This window comes from Schistocerca piceifrons, chromosome 5 (assembly GCF_021461385.2).
Source record: "Schistocerca piceifrons isolate TAMUIC-IGC-003096 chromosome 5, iqSchPice1.1, whole genome shotgun sequence".
NCBI lineage: Eukaryota > Metazoa > Arthropoda > Insecta > Orthoptera > Acrididae > Schistocerca > Schistocerca piceifrons.
Genome location: NC_060142.1, coordinates 431,323,421 through 431,343,644, shown reverse-complemented (window position 1 = coordinate 431,343,644; position 20,224 = coordinate 431,323,421). Strand labels below are relative to the sequence as shown.

Genomic DNA, 20,224 nt, shown 5'->3' with positions numbered 1-20,224 from the left:
TATCACATTTTTACACTGTACTCCGCTAAACTTTCAGAAGGAAATAGGTTATATATTTTAATACATACAACGCAAGAATATATATGAAAGGGATATGTTCTTAGCAAATATGCTGAAAGGTTGTTGAGCGATTTGCTTCAAATATTTAGACGAGACGCAAGAAACTTTCAGGCGACTATAGACTACACATTTTTTTAACGCCATTGTACATCTTTCCTGTTTAAATCGATTGTGAGGAAGAAAATGTTATGCTGTACTGTGAAAATGTGCAGTTTAGTTTTCTTTCTTGCAACTGGATTTAACTATGATAGCTGGACATGCAAAATACTAGACAAATTGTTTCGCCCATACTCAATCTTCTCTTTCTAGACAATTTTAAGCAAAAACTGTGTAAATAACAGTGAGCTGCTTTGTTTTCTTCCTTGCTGTCGGTTCTACAGAAAACAGGAAAGTTGTATTTATCGGCTTATGAATAGAATACTCGTAAGGAACCTGAATCCTTCGAAACCTTGTAATCGTACCCACTGGCAGATTAAAACATTGTGGAATACTGTCTTTTAAGCTACTATCCTCACAAAACAGTGTAGTAAAATGATCCTATGGCACTGAGGGCCGGGAGTTCCCACATTTGGCCTCCGGTCTTTTCAGCTGAAGCCACATTGGGCTACTTATGTCCCGATGTTGATGATACGTTGATGAGGACTAGGCCACACCGAATCCTAGGCGGAGAAAATCTCCGACCCGGCTGGAAATCAAACCTGGTCCCTCAGCATGGCAGGGAGACGCGGTTACAACTCAGCTAAGACCAGACCACTGTCCTCAAAGATCCAGCAGCCGTCCTCTCTCATACCCCGTGTACCGATCAACCCCGCTGATTTACCCATCCATCTTAGTCGACATCAATCCCAAATCGCCCTTTCATTTGCAATACCTGCGAACAACGTCCAAATTCAGAGTGAGGGGAAAGAGGAGATGGACTTAGGGGGGAGGGGAGGAAACGGTTAGAGAAAGGGTAGAGGAGGTGATGCCCAGGGAAAGGGATGAGAAAGGAGTTTAGGATGCGTATCCAATTCCTGTACATACACTGAAGGGCCAAAGAAACCGGTACACCTACTTAATATCATGCAAGGCCCCCGTGAGCACGCAGAAGTGCCGCAGCACGACTTGGCATGGACTTGGCTAATGTCTGAGGTAATGCTGGAGGGAACTGACACCATGAATCCTGCAGGGCTGTCCATAAATCTGTAAGAGTAGGAAGGGATGGTGACCTCTCCTGAACAGCACGCTGCAAGGGATCCGACATGTGCTTAATAATGGTCATGTCTGAAGAGTTTGGTAGCAACCGGAAGTGTTTAAAATCGGAAGAATGTTCGTGGAGACACTCTGTAGCAATTCTGGATCTGTGCGGTATCGCATTGTTCTGCTGGAGTTGCTCAAATCCGTCGGAATGCACAATGGACATGAATGGATGCAGGTGATCAGACAGGACACTTACGTACGTGTCACCTGTCAGAGTCTGTCTAGACGTATCAGGCCTCCCATATGGCTCCAGGTTCACATATCATTCCAACTGCACACGCGCCACACCATTATAGAGTCTCCACCGCTTGAACAGTCCGCTGCTGGCATGCAGGGTCCATAGAGTCATGAGTTTGTATAGTTACCCATACACGTCCATCCGCTCGGTACAATTTTAAACGAGACTCGTCCGACCAGGCAACATGTTTCCAGTCATCAACAGTCAAATGTACGTGTTGGCGGGCACAGGTGAGGCGTAAAACTTTATGTCGTGTAGTCATCAAAGATACACGAGGGGGCCTTCGGCTCCGAAAGCTCATGTCACTGATGTTTCGTTGAATTTTTCGAATGCTAATACTTGTTGATGGCCCAGCATTGAAATCTGCAACACGTTGAAAGATCCTCTTCGGTCGTCGTTGGTCCCATTCTTGCAGTTTCTTTTTTCGGATGCAACTACGTCGGAGATCTGATGTTTTACCGGAGTCCTGATATTGACGGTACACTCATGAAATGCTCGTACGGGAAAATCCCCACTTCATCGCTGCCTCGGAGATGCTGTGTCCCATCGTTTCTGCACCGACTATAAAATCACGTTTAGAGTCACTTAAACCTTAAAAGCCTGCCATTCTAGCAGCAGTAACCGATCTAATAACTGCGCCAGACACTCGTTGTCTTCTATGGGCGTTACCCTCCGCAGTGCCATATTCTACCTGTTTAAATATCTCTGTATTTGAATACGCATACCTGTACTAGTTGCTTCACTAGTAAAAGTTGAAAAGGAAGCAAAAAAGGCAGGTTCTTGTGAAGAAAGGTATCAAGAAGGTTGTAGCTCGTCACCACTATTACTACGATGAAGGTAGTACAAGAAAACTCCGTAACAAGAAGAAAAATTTGCAGATGATAAGAATCACAGATAACGTAGTCGTTTTGGCGTAAAGAAACGCTTAGAAGTTCTGTTGAAAGAAGACAGTATAATATATGTTACAAAATTTTGTTTAGCAAAAAACAAGTGACGTAATGACTTATACAGAATGTACACGATAGCTTTTTACAACGTACAACAGTGATGTGGGAGAAGCTGTGACAAACAGCTTGATATAAGACACTAGCCGGGACACAACCTCTAATCGGCCTACAGAAGCCACCTGTGCTACAGCACATGCGCTTTTTGCGATATTTTCTACGTCCCCTCGCTCTCTGACGCCTACGGCTTAGTCAGCTATTTCATTAACGTTGTTAATTAAAACCCTGGGAGTAATAAAAGAAAAGAGAGTTTTGTACATGTTATGCGTAAAGTATTTTACAGTTACAATGAGATCAAAACAAACCATACGAGCACAGTAGTTCAGTAATGAGAAAGAGAGACAAACAAAAATATCTAATTTTTAATTTTAAGCTGGTAGCATTCAGAACATTTTGAAGTAAAATCAACACAGGTGTCAGTTTTACTTTTGTAACTGCAAGAACGATGAGTCTTTGAGAATCAAGGAATGATTTTACCCAAAATCTCGCGCAGTGCGCAGGCTCTATAGCTTACGTAACTTTTATGGGTCAATTTGAAGCTCTTTCCCGGTTTGATGGAACCCAAGATACCCACATGATATTCGTCTCGTCTTCAGGTACACTACTGTGATACGTTATAAACAGTTATCGTTTACACCCTGCAAATGTGAACTGAAAGCTACCGACAAAGATGTGTTCCTTAAGAAATAATCTTGATATCACCATATCTTTATAAAGTGATCCAGAGAAATCACAAAAAAACTAAATCTTGAAAATTATACGGGGATTTGAATCTTTCTTCTTCCCGATATGGAAATGATACAGATGTGTAGGATGCTGAGAAGCGTAACATCAAAACTGTAGACGAAATGAGAGCATTCTGCTAAATAATAAGCAAGATTACAAGTAAGGGAAGGCAACAGAATAGGGTTGATGCAAGTGTAAGAAAAATTCTTTTACTAAAGTAGCTAACGGTATTAATTATTGACGTGCAAAAGAGGTAGACGTTTATGAAACAGTACATGTAGAGCACAATCAGGCCCATACGAAAGTGGTAAACAGACAGTGGGAAAATTATGAAAGGTGAAAGATCTTGGGATCTCATGCGCGGTTGTTGATACGTGTTGTGGGCCCAGACTTCGTATATATGAAAGATAATGCTTGACCTTATGCAACACAGGTGACTGCTCGCTCTCTCTATTTGAATCGCATCGAGCATGTCTGGGATGCACTAGGGAGACGGGTTGCATCGCGTCAGCATCCTCCAACCACTCTCCAAGTCTTCTGAGCAGCTCTGCAAGAAAAACGTCAACATGAGATTGATGACATCATTCACAGCATGTCCCGCCGTTGTCAGGCCTGTATTGACGCCAGAGGTGGTCACACCCCATACTGAGTACATTAACTACTTCTCAGAATGCGAGTGCAAAACCGTTAAGTTGGAATAAAACGAAGAACATTTTTATCTACCGTTATGCATGTTACAGTTGATTACTTTGTATATTCTTTACATTGTTTCTACTTTACTATTACCTGTTTATACTGTTTTGTGGCAAAATAAACGGCACCTTGCAAAATTTCCGTTTGTTGCTTTAATTTTGGACTCCGGTGTACATGTATATATTTCAGTACAGTCTGTTCAGTCTCACGCTTTATTCACTTATTGTACAGTAGTAGGCAAATGAAAAGTGTTTAATTCGAGTTCCATGACGAAAATAGGTTTATAGTAACATTCAAGGAATGCTAATCGTTTACTCTCTTTTTGAAAACAGACTACGATACTCTATTTCCAAAATTATGAATTTTGTCCGCTGGTACGCTGGGATAGCTGAGTCCGCTAAAACGCCCTCTTCAAGAAAAACTGGATGTGCGGTGTCCCCGGATCAAATTCGCCCAGCGGATTAAAAATGAGGGATGGACGTGCCGACCAGCCTGGATGTGGGTTTCAGATGGTTTTACACATCTGACGGGGTAGACACGATGCTACTATCCACGTCCTGCCTCCATACAAGACACAGAAGCACTCGGAAAATTTTCTCACACTTGAAAATGAAAGCTACACGCAGACAGATAGAGGGAAGTAGTGGCGTCAGGAATTCTACTCAACGACACACTTCCACTAATGTTGTCAAGTCTGAAATAACATATCGACCACGTGGAGACACCGGAAAAGGCTAGGAAGAGGTATTACTGTAATCCACTGAAGTCAATATTACATTACATAGGAGTCACTGTGACATTAGAACGTTATTAACTGCTGAAGGTAACTACATGAAACGTTAAATAAAACCAACGATTATATGACTGTATCACATTACACACTGAAAAGAAAAATTGTAAGCTGTCTCATGTGAGCATCACACTTTAACACGATGAAATTTCTTTAAATCCAAATGAGGTCCTATTACAGATAGAAACCACATTACAGGCACTTTTAATGTCTCATTCTGCCAATAATGAATAACTTATGTTTAACCAATTTCTGTCAAAGAGCTGCTAAGACCGATTTTAATACAACAGAATAAAAATTTATGGAGTTTTCAACTGTATCAATTCTGTTAAAACAATTTTTCTAGGAGATATGATGAGATTAATAAAATTGCTCATCAGTGATGAAACCAAGTCTCCAAAAACTTTCAAGGATGTTATGTATAATGTATAAACAGAGCAAAAAAAAGTCTCACTAATAAATAGTTTGTATTTCAAAATGGGCAGACAACTAACATGTCAAAATTATCTTGACAAGTGACACACAGAAATAAACTTGAACTATTTCTGTGTTTTCCTCTGTGCTACTGACACTATTACCTATATCATAGATTTCTGCAGTAGTGCCAGGATTTAACTGGGGCAGTACTCCTGGAGTCTCCTTTGTAAAGGAACAATTAAATTTCTATTTTTAAAATTTTTGCTTGATATTGTCATATTTAGTCACTTATATCCTCTCTCTAAGTGAAATACTCTGTTGGTGTTACCTTCTCCAGTCGTTACTAAAAGTATATTTTCTACTTTACCTGACATACGTAATTTATCCCTTCGTAATAATTTTTGCTTCAATATTCTCCCATTCAACATATTTTTATTGCAATCATGCAATGAGACAGAGAATTAGACTCAGTTTTAGTTCTTTAGATATTGTAAGTGCTGCTCTAGAACAAATAAATAAATACAAGCAATGCTGTGTTTCAGTTTTAAAATCCAGTTTTGCTAGTGTGAATATTTTAGATTAATCTACATCTGTTTTATGTGTTATACTTCTGCTTTTATTCCAGCTTCTAGTAATATGCACTTCAATTTTAGATCTATATTTTGTTTTAATTATTATCACGTGAATTATTGGCAGTTTTTTGACAAATGATTCACAGTAAATGATAGTACCTTCCTAATAATTTTACAGTATATGAAATTATCAACGAATACCATTTACTATATTTAAATCACCCCACTTGCTCTCTTTATTTAAACAGGTAGTCATGTTCTTTTACAAACATGAAGTAATGTTGTACTTTCTGTGCTATGGCAATAAATCAGACCTTTTTAATGTTATTGATAATATTTGTTACGTTATTACAATCTTTGCAGTCCCTGGTAATGTTTCTCCTCTGGTCATCTTACACCTTTGTATTAATTAGTTATCCATATGTCAACACATGCGCAACTTTCTCTTTACACTTTCTCATGAGAATGAGCCATTAATCCTACATAAGATTATATACTTCATCTGGTCACTCAAAATTAAAACTGTTCTGCACCACTTACGGCCTTTATTTATTTATTTCTTTATTTTCGTTTCACTTTTCCCACTATCTGTGGTTCACGTCCTATAGTTGTTTATTTCAACGCCAACTTATTTCTGTACTGTAGTCTACAGTTTTAAACCAGTAGTTTCTTTGCGCAAAGAAGGCTACGTTCATTTTGTCCCTCTTGTGTGATTACTGTTTAATAACAGAATTCTTGCACTCCATTAGAGGATATTTAAAATTTTGTATATTTACAAAATATTTTTCCCATTACAGCATTACAAAGCAACAATAGGAAATTTTCTTGCACACAAACGCACTAATAAGAATGGAGAAAGGCTTGTCAACTTCTGAAGACAACTCGATTTAAGACTAAGTCAATCTTCTTCAGAAAATTACTAAGAAGCAAGAAGACCTGAACTCCTAATGCACATTTAGGATCATATCATCTGAATCAAGTGGCAGTAACCAAAAAAAAGGGTAATCACGAACGTACGAGTCAGAAGAGGAGTAAGTAATGATTCGGGTCATTTGTTTAAGAGAAACAAAAACCAAATTTCGATCTAAGAAATCAACCCCAAAATTAAAAAAGTCCACACAATTGATACAAAATTCTGTCAGACAGTAGAAAGGAAGTCGTTATCATGCTTCACACAGTAGAAGACGGGCACTAGGATAAGATCAGAGACACAATGATAGAAACGGGGAGAGAACTAGAACAACCATGAAGAAGAAGGAAACATAAAAGGTGAAACGAGATACGTGACGAAAAAATAAAGCATAAACTAACAGCTTGGTTGAAATGGACCTTCTCCAAAAAGAGAAAAAACTGGAACACATTTACGGAGATCAGAAAACAGAAATCAAACATTTTGTGAACAGAGAAACAGAAGTATGACAAAAAACGATTAGAGGAAATAGATACAGATTTCAGACAGAACAACGCTAGAGGTTTGTACAAAGTTTTCGAAGAAGTAATTACGGAGCAGGAACCGGTGAGCCTTCACTTCAAAGAGTCAACAGGCCAACTGATTGTCAACAAGAAAGAAAAATGGTGCAGATGGCAGTCTCCTAGAACTTAGAACGACTTCAACCTAACTAACCAAGGACATCACACACATCCATGCCCGAGGCAGGATTCGAACCTGCCACCGTAGCGGTCGCGCGGTTCCAGACTGAAGCGCCTAGAACCGCTCGGCCACTCCGGCCAACCAACAAGACAGACAACTGTGAGTTACTAGAAACATGCCCTAAAAATATTCTAACCTGCAAGGAACCAACACAGCGACTAATTTTCAGACGGCCCAAAAGTAAAACCACTCTTCAGGATAACCGTCAATGCATCAAATTGAACTGTACAATGGCCAGATGAAAAACAACAGAGCGCCAGGTGAAGACGGGGTAATAGCTGAGATGTTTGGACTGGGAGGTAACCGGGCAGCTGAAACCAATTATGAGGGTATTATAGGCTGCTGGGATAAAGGAAGTTTACTGGACAACAAGAAACAAGCCACACTCTATCCGCTACATGAGAAGGGAGAGAGGACAGCTACCAATAATTACCGAGGCATTTCTGTACTTGCAGTAAGCTACAGAATTATATCCGAATCTCTACTGAATGAGATGGAAGACCTAGCAGAACACACAGTTGGCGAGTACTAACCATGATTAAGAAAAAGAGATCGACCCAGACCAAACTTTTAACCTGAAAACAATCCTCAGGTTCAGAACAACGTAGGACCTTAATACTGTCGTTACATTCACTGATTTCAAAAAAGTCTACGATTTGTTGACAGACAGACAGTATTCCTAACACTGGAAGAAGCAGGTATCGAGAAATTAGTCGGACAGACACACACAGACACAAGGGCAAAAGTTAAATTCCTAGGAGAACTTTCTGAAACCTTATTTCTGAAACCTTCAGAACTAACACAAGTGTTTGGTGCAACTATGGGATGTCACCTATTCTCTTTTACGTGGTCTTAGACAAGGTAATAAGAGATTTGGATAGAGAACCACAACAGAAAAACATTGAAGAAATCCGTCCAGAAAAAGGAAGAAGAAGATCTGAGGTGAAAGTCTCGCTTTTGCCGATGACATTAGAAAAATTTCTAAGGACAAAAATGATGAAAACATAATGATACAAACACTTCACAAAACTGCAGTTAAAACCCAAATATCGTATAGGAAAACGAAATACACTGAACATAAACAAGGAGAAAAATTCGTAAAAACGCAATATGGAAACAAGTTTAGGTATTTGGGAGAGTGGATACAAACAATTGTATTAGATAACACTACAAGTAAAGAAAGTTCTATGAATGCAATTAGGATAACAACTCCTCCAAAACTGATATAATAAAGTATCTAAGTATCATTCCACGCAAAAATTAAACACTACACAACAGTAATTATACAGGAAGAATACACTGATCTGAGTGTCTAACACTGAATAAAACAAATGAGAAGAAAGGGAATACTCGGAACAAAATTTAGACCACAAAAGAACAAAGAAGAAGAGAAATGCAGATTTATCCATGAACATAAAAGCAGTGAGAAATACAATAAGGCAGAGAAGATTAAATGGCTCTGAGCACTATGGGACTTAACTTCTAAGGTCATCAGTCCCCTAGAACTTAGAACTACTTAAACCTAACTAACCTAAGGACATCACACACATCCATGCCCGAGGCAGGATTCGAACCTGCGACCGTAGCGGTCGCGCGGTTCCAGACTGTAGCACCTAGAACCGCTTGGCCACTGCGGCCGGCCAGAGAAGATTAAAGTTTTACGGACGTATTTACAGTATACACGACAATGTGCTAACTAAAAATCTGATTTTTCATTTCTAAAATAAAAGAAAACACTAAGGGATGACTGGAAAAGGCATGAAAGTGTTTGAGGAAACTTAAAGTTACAGAAGACAGCATGAAGGGAAAATTTCAGGCTACTGATCAGTAATGTAAAATTTCCTATCCAACAACAAAAAGCACGATCCAAGAAGGAGATGCCAGACGAACAGAGGCAGGCCATCAGACAACGCCTGAATAAGTTCTGGGAAGATGTGAAGAAAACGATACTACTGTAGTCTTAGGCTCTAAGCGGTGTACAGTACATCAGCGCACCTGATGATGGTAACGTTGTCAATTGCCGAAATATTGTGTCCTATGCACACTTGTTCACCCATGATTTATTTTGTTAATGTTTGGATCACTTGTTGGCTTCTGTGATAGGGAATTTGTGAACTGTTAACAAATAATCTGAAACAACCAATTAAATGTTGTGCTATATATGCGTGCGTTAAGATTATTCCTGAAGTCAGATTGCGTTGTAAAATTACCTTATGGGTCAGCATGCTTTGAGAAGAAGGAGCAGTTCTTCCTTTGTATGTTCCAAGTTTCATTGACTACATTATTTGGTGGTGACACATTATGCGGAAGCCACTTTCGTTCAAAGATGGTTCAAATGGCTCTAAGAACTCTAGGACTTAACATATGAGGTCATCAGCCCCATAGACTTAGAACTATGTAAAACTAATCCATGCGCGAGGCAGGATTAGAACCTGCGACCGTAGCAGCAGCGCGATTCCGGACTGAAGCGACTAGAACCTCTCGGCCCTAGAAGCCGGCCCACTTTCGTTCTTAAGTTTTGCACACCAGTGTTGTGTGGCCTTCTAATACTACATTCTCTTTTCATTGTGCACAACCACGCAGTGCGTCCGAATTTCCTTAGCGCTTTCCTCTTCTTTGACTACCAGTATCTCGTTACTCCTTAAATGTATTTCTTATGTTATGTAAATTGTTGGTGGCGGGGGGGGGGGGGGGGGGGGGGGAGGGAGGGGGGGGGAGTTGAGAAAGAAAAGAAAAGGGAAGGAGCTAGAGATGTCTGTTGCATCGCGACTTGGTGCTGAATCAGATAATATGTTAGAGACAGAGATTCGAATCCATGATTTCCCGCTTACTGTGCAGTTGCGATAACTGCGCCATACGGAAACAGGGTTCATAGAAATTGCGCGGACTATCTTCGCGCGCCTCCCGGCCGACCACAGTCCCACCCAGCGCCACCTGTTCACGGTGCCTGTCCGTGTCCTCTATGCTCGCTGCTTTCAGATTCCCACAGGAGGTCGAACGTAATTGTGCATCCACACTGAAAGTGGTCGATTCATTGCACATCGAAGCGCATGAGTTACATGAATGCGTGTTGTATGTTCTTTCAGACTCCTATAACTGATTCGCCTCGATAGGCTAAAGATCCGTGACCTTCAGTGCGGATGCACTTTTATGTTCGATCTCTGTGGGAATCTCATAGCAACGAGCATGGAGGACATGGACAGGTATCGTGAATAGATAGCGCTAGGTGGGAATGTGGGACGGCCGGGAGGCGCGCGGAGATACTTAATGCAAGAGCGATAAACGCTCTATTCGATTGACGCAGTGATTGAGGCAACTACACTACTGGCCATTAAAATTACTACATCACGAAGATGACGTGCTACAGACGCGAAATTTAACCGACAGGAAAAAGATGCTGTGATACGCAAATGATTAGCTTTTCAGAGCACTCACACAAGGTTGGCGCCGGTGGCGACACCTACAACGTGCTGACATCAGGAAAGTTTCCAACCGATTTCTCATACACAAACAGTAGTCGACCGGGGTTGCCTGGTGAAACGTTGTTGTGATCCCTCGTATAAGGAGGGGAAATGATTACCATCACGTTTCCGACTTTGATAAAGGTCGGATTGTAGCCTATCGCGATTGCGAGTTATCGTATCGCGACATTGCTGCTCGCGTTGGTCGAGATCCAAAGACTGTTAGCAGAATATGGAATCGATGGGTTCAGGAGGGTGATACGGAACGCCGTGTTGGATGCCAACGGCCTCGTATCACTAGAAGTCGAGATGACAGGCATCTAATCCGCATGGCTGTAACGGATCGTGCAGCCACGTCTCGACCTGAGTCAACAGATAGGGACGTTTACGAGACAACAACCATATGCAAGAACAGTTCGACGACGTTTGCAGCAGTATGGACTATCAGCTCGGAGACCATAGCTGCGGATACCCTTGACGCTGCATCACAGACAGGAGCACCTGCGATAGTGCACTCAACGACGAACCTGGGTGCACGAACGGCAAAACGTCATTTTTTCGGATGAATCCAGGTCCTGTTTACAGCATCATGATGGTCGCATCCGTGTTTGGCGACATCGCGGTGAACGCACATTGGAAGCGTGTATTCGTCATCGCCATACTGGCTCATCACCCGGCGTGATGGTATGAGGTGCCGTTCGTTACACGTCTCGGTCACCTCTTGTTCGCATTGACGGCGCTTTGAACAGTGGACGTTACGTTTCAGATGTGTTACGACCCGTGGCTCTACCATTAATTCAATCCCTGCGAAACCCTACATTTCAGCAGGATAATACACGACCGCATGTTGCAGGTCCTGTACAGGCCTTTCTGGATACAGAAAGTGTTCGACTGCTGCCCTGGACAGCACATTCTCCAGATCTCTCGCCAACTGAAAACGTCTGGTCAATGGTGGCCGAGCAGCTGGCTCGTCACAACACGCCAGTCACTATTCTTGATGCACTGTGGTATCGTGTTGAAGCTACATGGGCAGCTATACCTGTACACGCCATCCAAGCTCTGTTTGACTCAATTCCGTTTGACTCAAGGCCGTTATTAAGGCCAGTGGTGGTTGTTCTGGGTAATGATTTCTCAGGATCTATGCACCCAAATTGCGTGAAAATGTAATCACATGTCGGTTCTAGTATCATATATTTATCCAATGAATACCCGTTTATCATCCGCATTTCTTCTTGGTGTAGCAATTTTAATGGCCAGTAGTGTACATAGTGAACAGGTGATCCCGGATTCGAGTACCAGTCCACCACAGATTTTGCCTCATAGCTGCTGATTTCGTTATAAGTCCAGATGAAATTGACATCAATAGGTCCCTCGATTTCTCTCTCTCCCCCCCCCCCCCCCCCCCCCCCCCCTCAGACCATCAAATTACAAGTATATCACACGTGCGGATTTCGTGCTGAGGCTGTTCTTTCGGACATACCAGAAAGAACAAACAGCACGTGTCCATATAATCAACATATTTCTGTTTACGATCTTCTGTAGATGCAGAGTGGTGTCGGCTGGACTTCTCAGCAAATATTTGTTTAAGAATTAGGGTTCAGCTTCTTTTTATTTCCATCGATTTTGTTAAATAGGAGTTTCATTTATGGCTTCATTAACATCTGTTAGGCATTTATGGGTTTTCATTGATATGATTAAGTTCAGCATGATCTTTATAAGTCTGCTGTACTCCATTCTGAATAGATGATCGAGAAACTACAATCGCCGTTAGCTGACTGTATGTGCGATTTCTTATGTAACTCGACAGATCTCCACTTCTTTTTCAATCAAACTACATTTTCGCATTTTGTTTGTTATTTGAATATTTTTGTTTGAGCTTTAACACTAGCTCTGTTTGTCTGTAATTTGGCTGCACATTACAGAACGTGACTGCAAGTAGAAATGCAATTTAATAAAAACCCGTATAAATTTTGCCGTGTTGTAAGTGTGAAAACCTGAGTTATTATCAACTTAAATAATTTTCCCATGCACATTTAAAGATGTTGTTGTGGTCTTCAGTCCTGAGACTGGTTTGATGCAGCTCTCCATGCTACTCTATCCTGTGCAAGCTTCTTCATCTCCCAGTACCTACTGCACCCTACATCCTTCTGAATCTGCTTAGTGTACTCACCTCTTGGTCTCCCTCTGCGATTTATACACTCCACGCTGCCCTCCAGTACTAAATTGGTGATCCCTTGATGCCTCAGAACATGTCCTAACAACCGATCCCTTCTTCTAGTCAAGCTGTGCCACAAACTCCTCTTCTCCCCAATTCTGTTCAATACCTCCTCATTAGTTATGTGATATACCCATCTAATCTTCTACATTCTTTTGTAGCACCACATTTCGAAAGCTTCTATTGTCGTTTTGTCTAAACTATTTATCGTCCATGTTTCACTTCCATACATGGCTACACTCCATACAAATACTTTCAGAAACGACTTCCTAACACTTAAATCAATACTCGATGTTAACAAACTTCTCTTCTTTATAAACGCTTTCCTTGCCATTGCCAGTCTACATTTTATATCCTCTCTACTTCGACGATCACCAGTTATTTTGCTCCCCAAATAGCAAAACTCCTTTACTACTTTAAGTGTCTCACTTCCAAATCTAATTCCCTCAACATCACCCGACTAAACTCGAACACATTCCATTATCCTTGTTTTCCTTTTGTTGATGTTCATCTTATACGTTCCTTTCAAGACACTGTCCATTCCGTTCAACTGATCTTCCAAATCCTTTGCTGTTTCTGACAGAATTACAATGTCATCGGCGAACCTCAAAGTTTTTATTTCTTCTCCATGGATTTTAATACCTACTCCGATTTTTCCTTTTGTTTCCTTCACTCCTTGCTCAATATACAGATTGAATAGCATCGGGGAGAGGCTACAAACCTGTCTCACTCCCTTCCCAACCACTGCTTCCCTTTCATGTCCCTCGACTTTTATAACTGCCATCTGGTTTCTGTACAAATTGTAAATAGCTTTTCGCTCCCTGTATTTTACCCCTGCCACCTTCAGAATTTGATAGAGACTATTCCAGTCAACATTGTCAAAAGCTTTCTCTAAGTCTACAAATGACGTAGGTTTGCCTTTCCTTAATCTTTCTTCTAAGATAAGTCGTAGGATCAGTATTGTCTAACGTGTCCCAACATTTCCACGTAATCCAAACTGATCTTCCCCGAGGTCGGCTTCTACCAGTTTTTCCATTCGTCTGTAAAGGATTCGTGTTAGTAATTTGCAGCTGTGGCGTATTAAACTGATTGTTCGATAATTTTCACATCTGTCAGCACCTGCTTTCTTTGGGATTCGAATTATTGTATTCTTCTTGAAGTCTGTGGGTATTTCGCCTTTCTCATACATCTTGCTCACCAGGTGATAGAGTTTTGTCAGGGCTGGCTCTCCTAAGGCTATCAGTAGTTCTAAGGGAATGTTGTCTACTCCCGGGGCCTTGTTTCGACTTAGCTGTTTCAGTTCTCTGCCAAACTCTTCACGCAGTATCATATCTCCCATTTCATCTTCATCTACATCCTCTTCCATTTCCATGCTATTGTCCTCAAGAACATCGCCCCTGTATAGACCCTCTATATAGTCCTTCCACCTTTCTGCTTTCCCTTCTTTGCTTAGAACTGGGTTTCCATCTGAGCTCTTGATATTCACGCAAGTGGTTCTCTTTTCTCCAAAGGTCTCTTTAATTTTCCTGTAGGCAGTATCTGTCTTACCCCTCGTGACATAAGCCTCTGCATCCTTACATTTGTCCTCTAGCCATCCCTGCTTAGCTATTTTGCACTTCCTGTCGATCTCATTTTTGAGACGTTTGTATTCCTTTTTGCCTGCCTCACTTACTGAATTTTTGTATTTTCTCCTTTCATCAATTAAATTCAGTATCTCTTCTGTTACCCAAGGATCTCTACTATCCCTCGTCTTTTTACCTACTTGATCCTCTGCTGTCTTCACTGTTTCATTCCTCAAAGCTACCCATTCTTCTTCTACTGTATTTCTTTCCCCCATTCCTGTCAATTGTTCCCTTATGCTCTCCCTGAAACTCTGTACAACCTCTGGTTTTTTTCAGTTTATCCAGGTGCCATCTCCTTAAATTCCCACCTTTTTGCAGTTTCTTCAGTTTTAATCTACAGTTCATAACCAATAGATTGTGGTCAGAGTCCACTTCTGCCCCTGGAAATGTCTTACAATTTAAAACCTGGTTCCTAAATCTCTAACACCGAGGTAAACGTAGTGAGACAAGAGTTCAGTGAAGTCAATGAAGGCCCTCTTTAGGGCTACAAAGCAGTACTTTCTCGTTATCGGTGTCGTAAGTAACATGAGAAAGTTGATGAAAATGAGAGTAATTGTTCTCCTACCCACTCGTAGCCATACTGAATCATGGAGTGGCAAGCAGGCGTCAATTATTCTCTATGTAAAAGATCCAACGCATAAAAGCCTTTGGAATGCCGCGGAACTCTACAGTGCATTCCACGGAAAATCCGTTCAAATTACCCTTATAATATTAAAGTACTTGAAAACTAATTGAAAGGCAAATGTCAGTGCGAACCAGCCACTATACATCCTATCGAACTGCGAGGTGCTGGTAATATAATCATTTGAATTATACTGTTAACGACATACCTTAGCCCATGAGTAGCAAGAAGAAATTGGAAACGAAGGTGTATTGTATAGGACAAGCAAGGATAAAACTCTACGGCGTACCCTCATTTGAATACAACGAAGGGTAGTAGACCATATTCTCTATCGTTAGAGGATAAGTTAATTTGGTATTGGAAGTTACCAATGAGTGACCAAATTTTAGAAGAGGATCTAGAAAACTTAATAAGCTGGAAGAGCAACGATTACAGAAACTAAGGTACTGAACTAGGAAATAGGTAAATGCCTTGTAAATTAACACTTTTGTAGTCTGTTGAAATAATTAACAAGAAAAATTCTTTAGAAGAAAATTTAGAACTTGTCGTACGGCTGAGAAAGCTGTCACTACCGACAAAGCCTTATGTCAGGTGAAGATAAGTGACTGACAGAATCTATTGTTGTCTTACTGAAGATTTTTACCTGCAATTTTTTGTAAGAGCTCTTGAAAGACACGTTTGTCTGCAGTGGAGAAGCAAATTACATCGGTTGACCGTCTCTGCCAACTACACTGCCACAGAGATTATCAGACAAAGCAGAGACTAGTAGCCACGTACGCGTGAATATTATTTGGTTAAGATGGAACCCACAATTTATGTAGTAGCAGCGCCCTGAGGTACCTACCTTCCTCCTGTGCTAGCTTCAGAGTCGCAGCTTTCACTTTCTTCTGATGGTAGTTTCTTCATTTTCTCCACAGAGTGGTCGATGAACTGATGCATGGAATTTGCCAGTTTCGCTTGTTCCCTACCAAGGCTTGATAACTTGAATATTGGTGTCACGAGCAGAAATGGGTTCATAACCTGCAACAAAAAACCATTTACAGTATAGGAATCCGCGTATTATAGCGTTTGCTACTTACTTTACAGCACTTGGAACTAGGACGAGCCCAAAATGTACCTAAAAAAGCAACAGTGGCAACATCAAGAATAGCTTTGTTCCATAATAAAGCAGTTATATTATACATCTGGCTGGTCAAGAAAATTTTTCGAAAGAAGAGAAGAGACTTATAGCCAAAGCTGTGAACTTTTGAACCAACTTGAATGGTGAAATACAAATCGAATAATTAATGAAGTTTTTCAGGGTACTGACTGACTGTCTGTCTCCTACCTATTAGCCGTGCTTATCCATGATACCAAACAACTAAAATAGTATTGGTGGTGAATTTATACTGAAAGGGCAAAATAAGTATAGCATTTTTACGAAATTACATAGTAAACGTAAGACAAATGGCTCAAATGGCTCTGAGCACTATGGGACTTAACTTCTGAGGTCATCAGTCCCCTACAACTTAGAAATACTTAAACCTAACTAACCTAAGGACATCAAACACATCCACGCCCGAGGCAGGATTCGAACCTGCGACAGAAGCGGTCGCGCGGTACCAGACAAAACTTAAGACATTCACAAAGTTTACTTTCAAGTGAAAAGTAACATTTTAATGACTGCTTCTCCTGGGTGGCTCGCTGGCGGAAGGTAGTCACACCGACGGCAGGAATCATTGTTTGTCAGGTGACTTAGGGTAGGTAGCGGAGTTATCCACTACGGAAAAGCTCCGCTGACGTGCTGTCTCTGTCGAGACAACTGATAGTTGCATCTGCTAAACTGCAGTGATGCATATGCAGCTTCGGGCTCTAACGTTGCTGCCACAGCTCCTTATATTAGGCCCTAATCAGCAATGGAGCACTGTGGAATTTCCACACGTTGCGTCAAATATGACATGGAGTCGTTGATAATAATCATCGCCACGAACAACGCAGACTTCAAGCTCTATCAGTCATCTAAGATTAGTCGGTCACCCACTCTTCGTAAACAAGCATACGAGGCAGTCTTGAGAAAGTAATAGGTAATAGACTACTGTCTGTCACTGCTACTAAAATGTACCCGAAAAATGCAAAGAACTTTCAACCTATTAAAAAGTGTTATGCTACGCGTAGTATGTAGTGTAAAAGCCTAACGAACAAGTGTTAAAGGAAATTCAGAGACTATAGGTGAAATCAATGTCTATGGAAAGTCCGTATTCATTTTTATTAAAGAATGAAATGAACTTTCAGGGAAACAGTGACTTCCCCTTCCTGTGAATTACTTTTGTTTTCGCCTTCGGTACAGTCAGAGGTAATGTTGCCGATACCCATGATTTGTACTTTTATGAAATAATAATACTTCCATTCTTAAATATCATGTGCCAGCCACTTATTGCAGACAACCCTTTGATATCGCAATACTGAATAGGTCAATGAATTTGAGTGTTACAGGTGGATGTATAGGGAAATTGTGCTCACGTTTTTAGAAGGCAAAGGGACTGATAGTTCACTCACCACGACGTTTATGTATTTTATTGCCCATAAATGGGCCTACATAACTATTTCTACAAAGTCCGATAGATATTCTTTACCGCCTTTTACGTGGCAATCACAGTAAGTGTTCTACGGTCAAGGAGCCTTCAAACAATGACGATTATCAGTAACCATGAGGGCCTGATACATAGAAGGAATATGAAAGTCGATGGTGCAGAAATCTAAATTAAGAGAGACTGAATATTTTAATGTGTGTGCGTGTGTATGTGTGTGTGTGTGTGTGTGTGTGTGTGTGTTTGTGTGTGTGTGTGTGTGTGTGTGTGTGTGTGTGTGTGTTAAAGTGTTAACCAAATCATGCCATCCTATTTATAATGTGTCTTTGCAGAGCCAAAGTCATATTCATCCATTACGCATTTCTTATACAATTAAGTACTTCTCTCTCTTTTATATACCTCCACGAAAAGAAAAACAGTACACTATACGTAAATACACGCAAAGTTCTTAGTAATTCTTCTTTTCCATCTTGTCATTAGTCGTCCTATATTTCTTTTTTGATGTGGTTTATAATCATTGGTAATCTCCTGTTCTTCAACACGATTACATTTTCTTAATTTGAAGAATGTTTATTTTCCCATTTATTTCAGATATTTCTAATTCTGTTTGTAGCTATTGATCAGAGATTTCGAAGTCTCTTCCTCTAGAAGCAATTGGTCTTCTGTCTTAATAAAAAATTTATAAGATATATCTTGTTGATATATCATGTGGTAGTAATGAAGCACATTGAAAATTATTTTGTCGCTATACTGGCCATAAAATTCACACCATTCATAAGGTTACATTAGCAGTTATCGTGTTGAAGAGCTTGTGAAAAGTTTTCTTGTCTTGACTTGTTGCAGTTCTTGTACATACTCTACAAATTAAAGTTTCTTCGTTATATTTATAACGTTGTCTCTTTTAGTTGTTTCAGTGCTGTCGTGTTACCTGTGCAACTCCTTCTCTTATCTTGGGCACAGTTATCATACCAAGTTCATTGCCTCTAACTCTGAGTAAACTGTGTAACCAATATGTAACATACCAATCCTTCTACAACTGCGAAAAAGACCGATTTTCTGTTCAAATGTTTACAGTACCAAACAATGGTTCCATTCAAATTCAATATATTTTTTCCTTCTGCATGCATTTACGAATCTACCGAATCTCTGTAGAACTGTAAATAGCTCGTATTCTAACATTTCCCCATTTACGTATTGACTTATTGTAGCTTTAGTGTACCAATTGTTTCAAATTTGTCTTCATTCCCGTGATTAATACTTTTACTACTGTTATTTCTTCTTTCAAGCCTGTGTCTGTAAATTCTTAATCTCCTTTAGGTAATACTTCAGAGTATGACTGAAGTCATTGATACTCATGCATCACTTTTACAGCTGCTAGGTGTTCAATTTGGCTATTTCGATGTATTACGATTCTATGTACTGTGCCTTGTAGATCACAAACATCCACTTCTGTATTCTATGTATGCCTTGTTTCTGTGCCTTTACGATTATTTAACATTTTGGGGTAACTGTCGAAAATCAATTGTATGAACTATAGCAGGGGCTTAAAATGATTTCACTGCCATCTCGTTCACCATTCCTATAGGTAGTAGATTCGGTTCCGTAACTGCTGGTCGAGCGCATACCGAATTTCTGACAATAGTCAAAACTGCAAGTCTTCTCTCATTCCTAATCAACACTATCTGACCAAAAGTATCCGGACACCCCAATATAATGAACAATTGTTAACTAGGCAGTATAAAAGGAGGCGGGGAGTATTGCATAGTCGGTACAGAGGCGGTAACAATGGAATGGGTCGGTCAAGAGAGTGGTCACTGGATTTTCACTGAGTAACAAATCCATCAGGAGCATTATAGTCCCGCTAAATGTGCCCATTTCGGCTGTTGGTGAAGTGTTTGTGAATTAGAGAAGCAAAGGAACAACCACAACTATAGTAGAACCGCTCTAATCCGACCTTGGATGGTCCGTCACTCCGGTTAGTCCGACCACGCTCAGGCTAGCGAGCCTGTGCCGACTTATCACTGACTGGACGCCTGTCGGGCCATTGTTGCGGTGTCTATCGCTGCGCATATTGTTATACTGTACGTTATTGTGGAGTTTTATCCTTTCTTGGGATTAAAAATCGTCGTTGTTTGATTTATTCCGTGTTATTCCTGTAGATTCATTGTGTGTACAGTTGTCTGTTTTTCAACATGTCTGGATTCAAACGTAAACACGTAACTCTTTCACTAAATGAAAAATTATCAGTGCTACAAAGACTGGACGAAGGAGAATCGCTCCAAAAAATTGCAAAGGAACTGAATGTAGGTGTTACGACGATTAAGGATTGGAGGAAGAATAGGAAAGA

General features: G+C 40.5%; 1 protein-coding gene across 1 annotated transcript in view; it reads right to left on the bottom strand.

Moving 5' to 3' along the window:
• LOC124799061 (cytochrome P450 4C1-like) overlaps positions 1-20,224 on the bottom strand; it is a 151,069-nt gene that overhangs the window by 62,156 nt on the left and 68,689 nt on the right. The window contains exon 4 of the mRNA XM_047262599.1: positions 16,155-16,330. Within this exon, the coding sequence (XP_047118555.1) occupies positions 16,155-16,330 (176 nt within the window). The remainder of the gene's footprint in view (positions 1-16,154; positions 16,331-20,224) is intronic.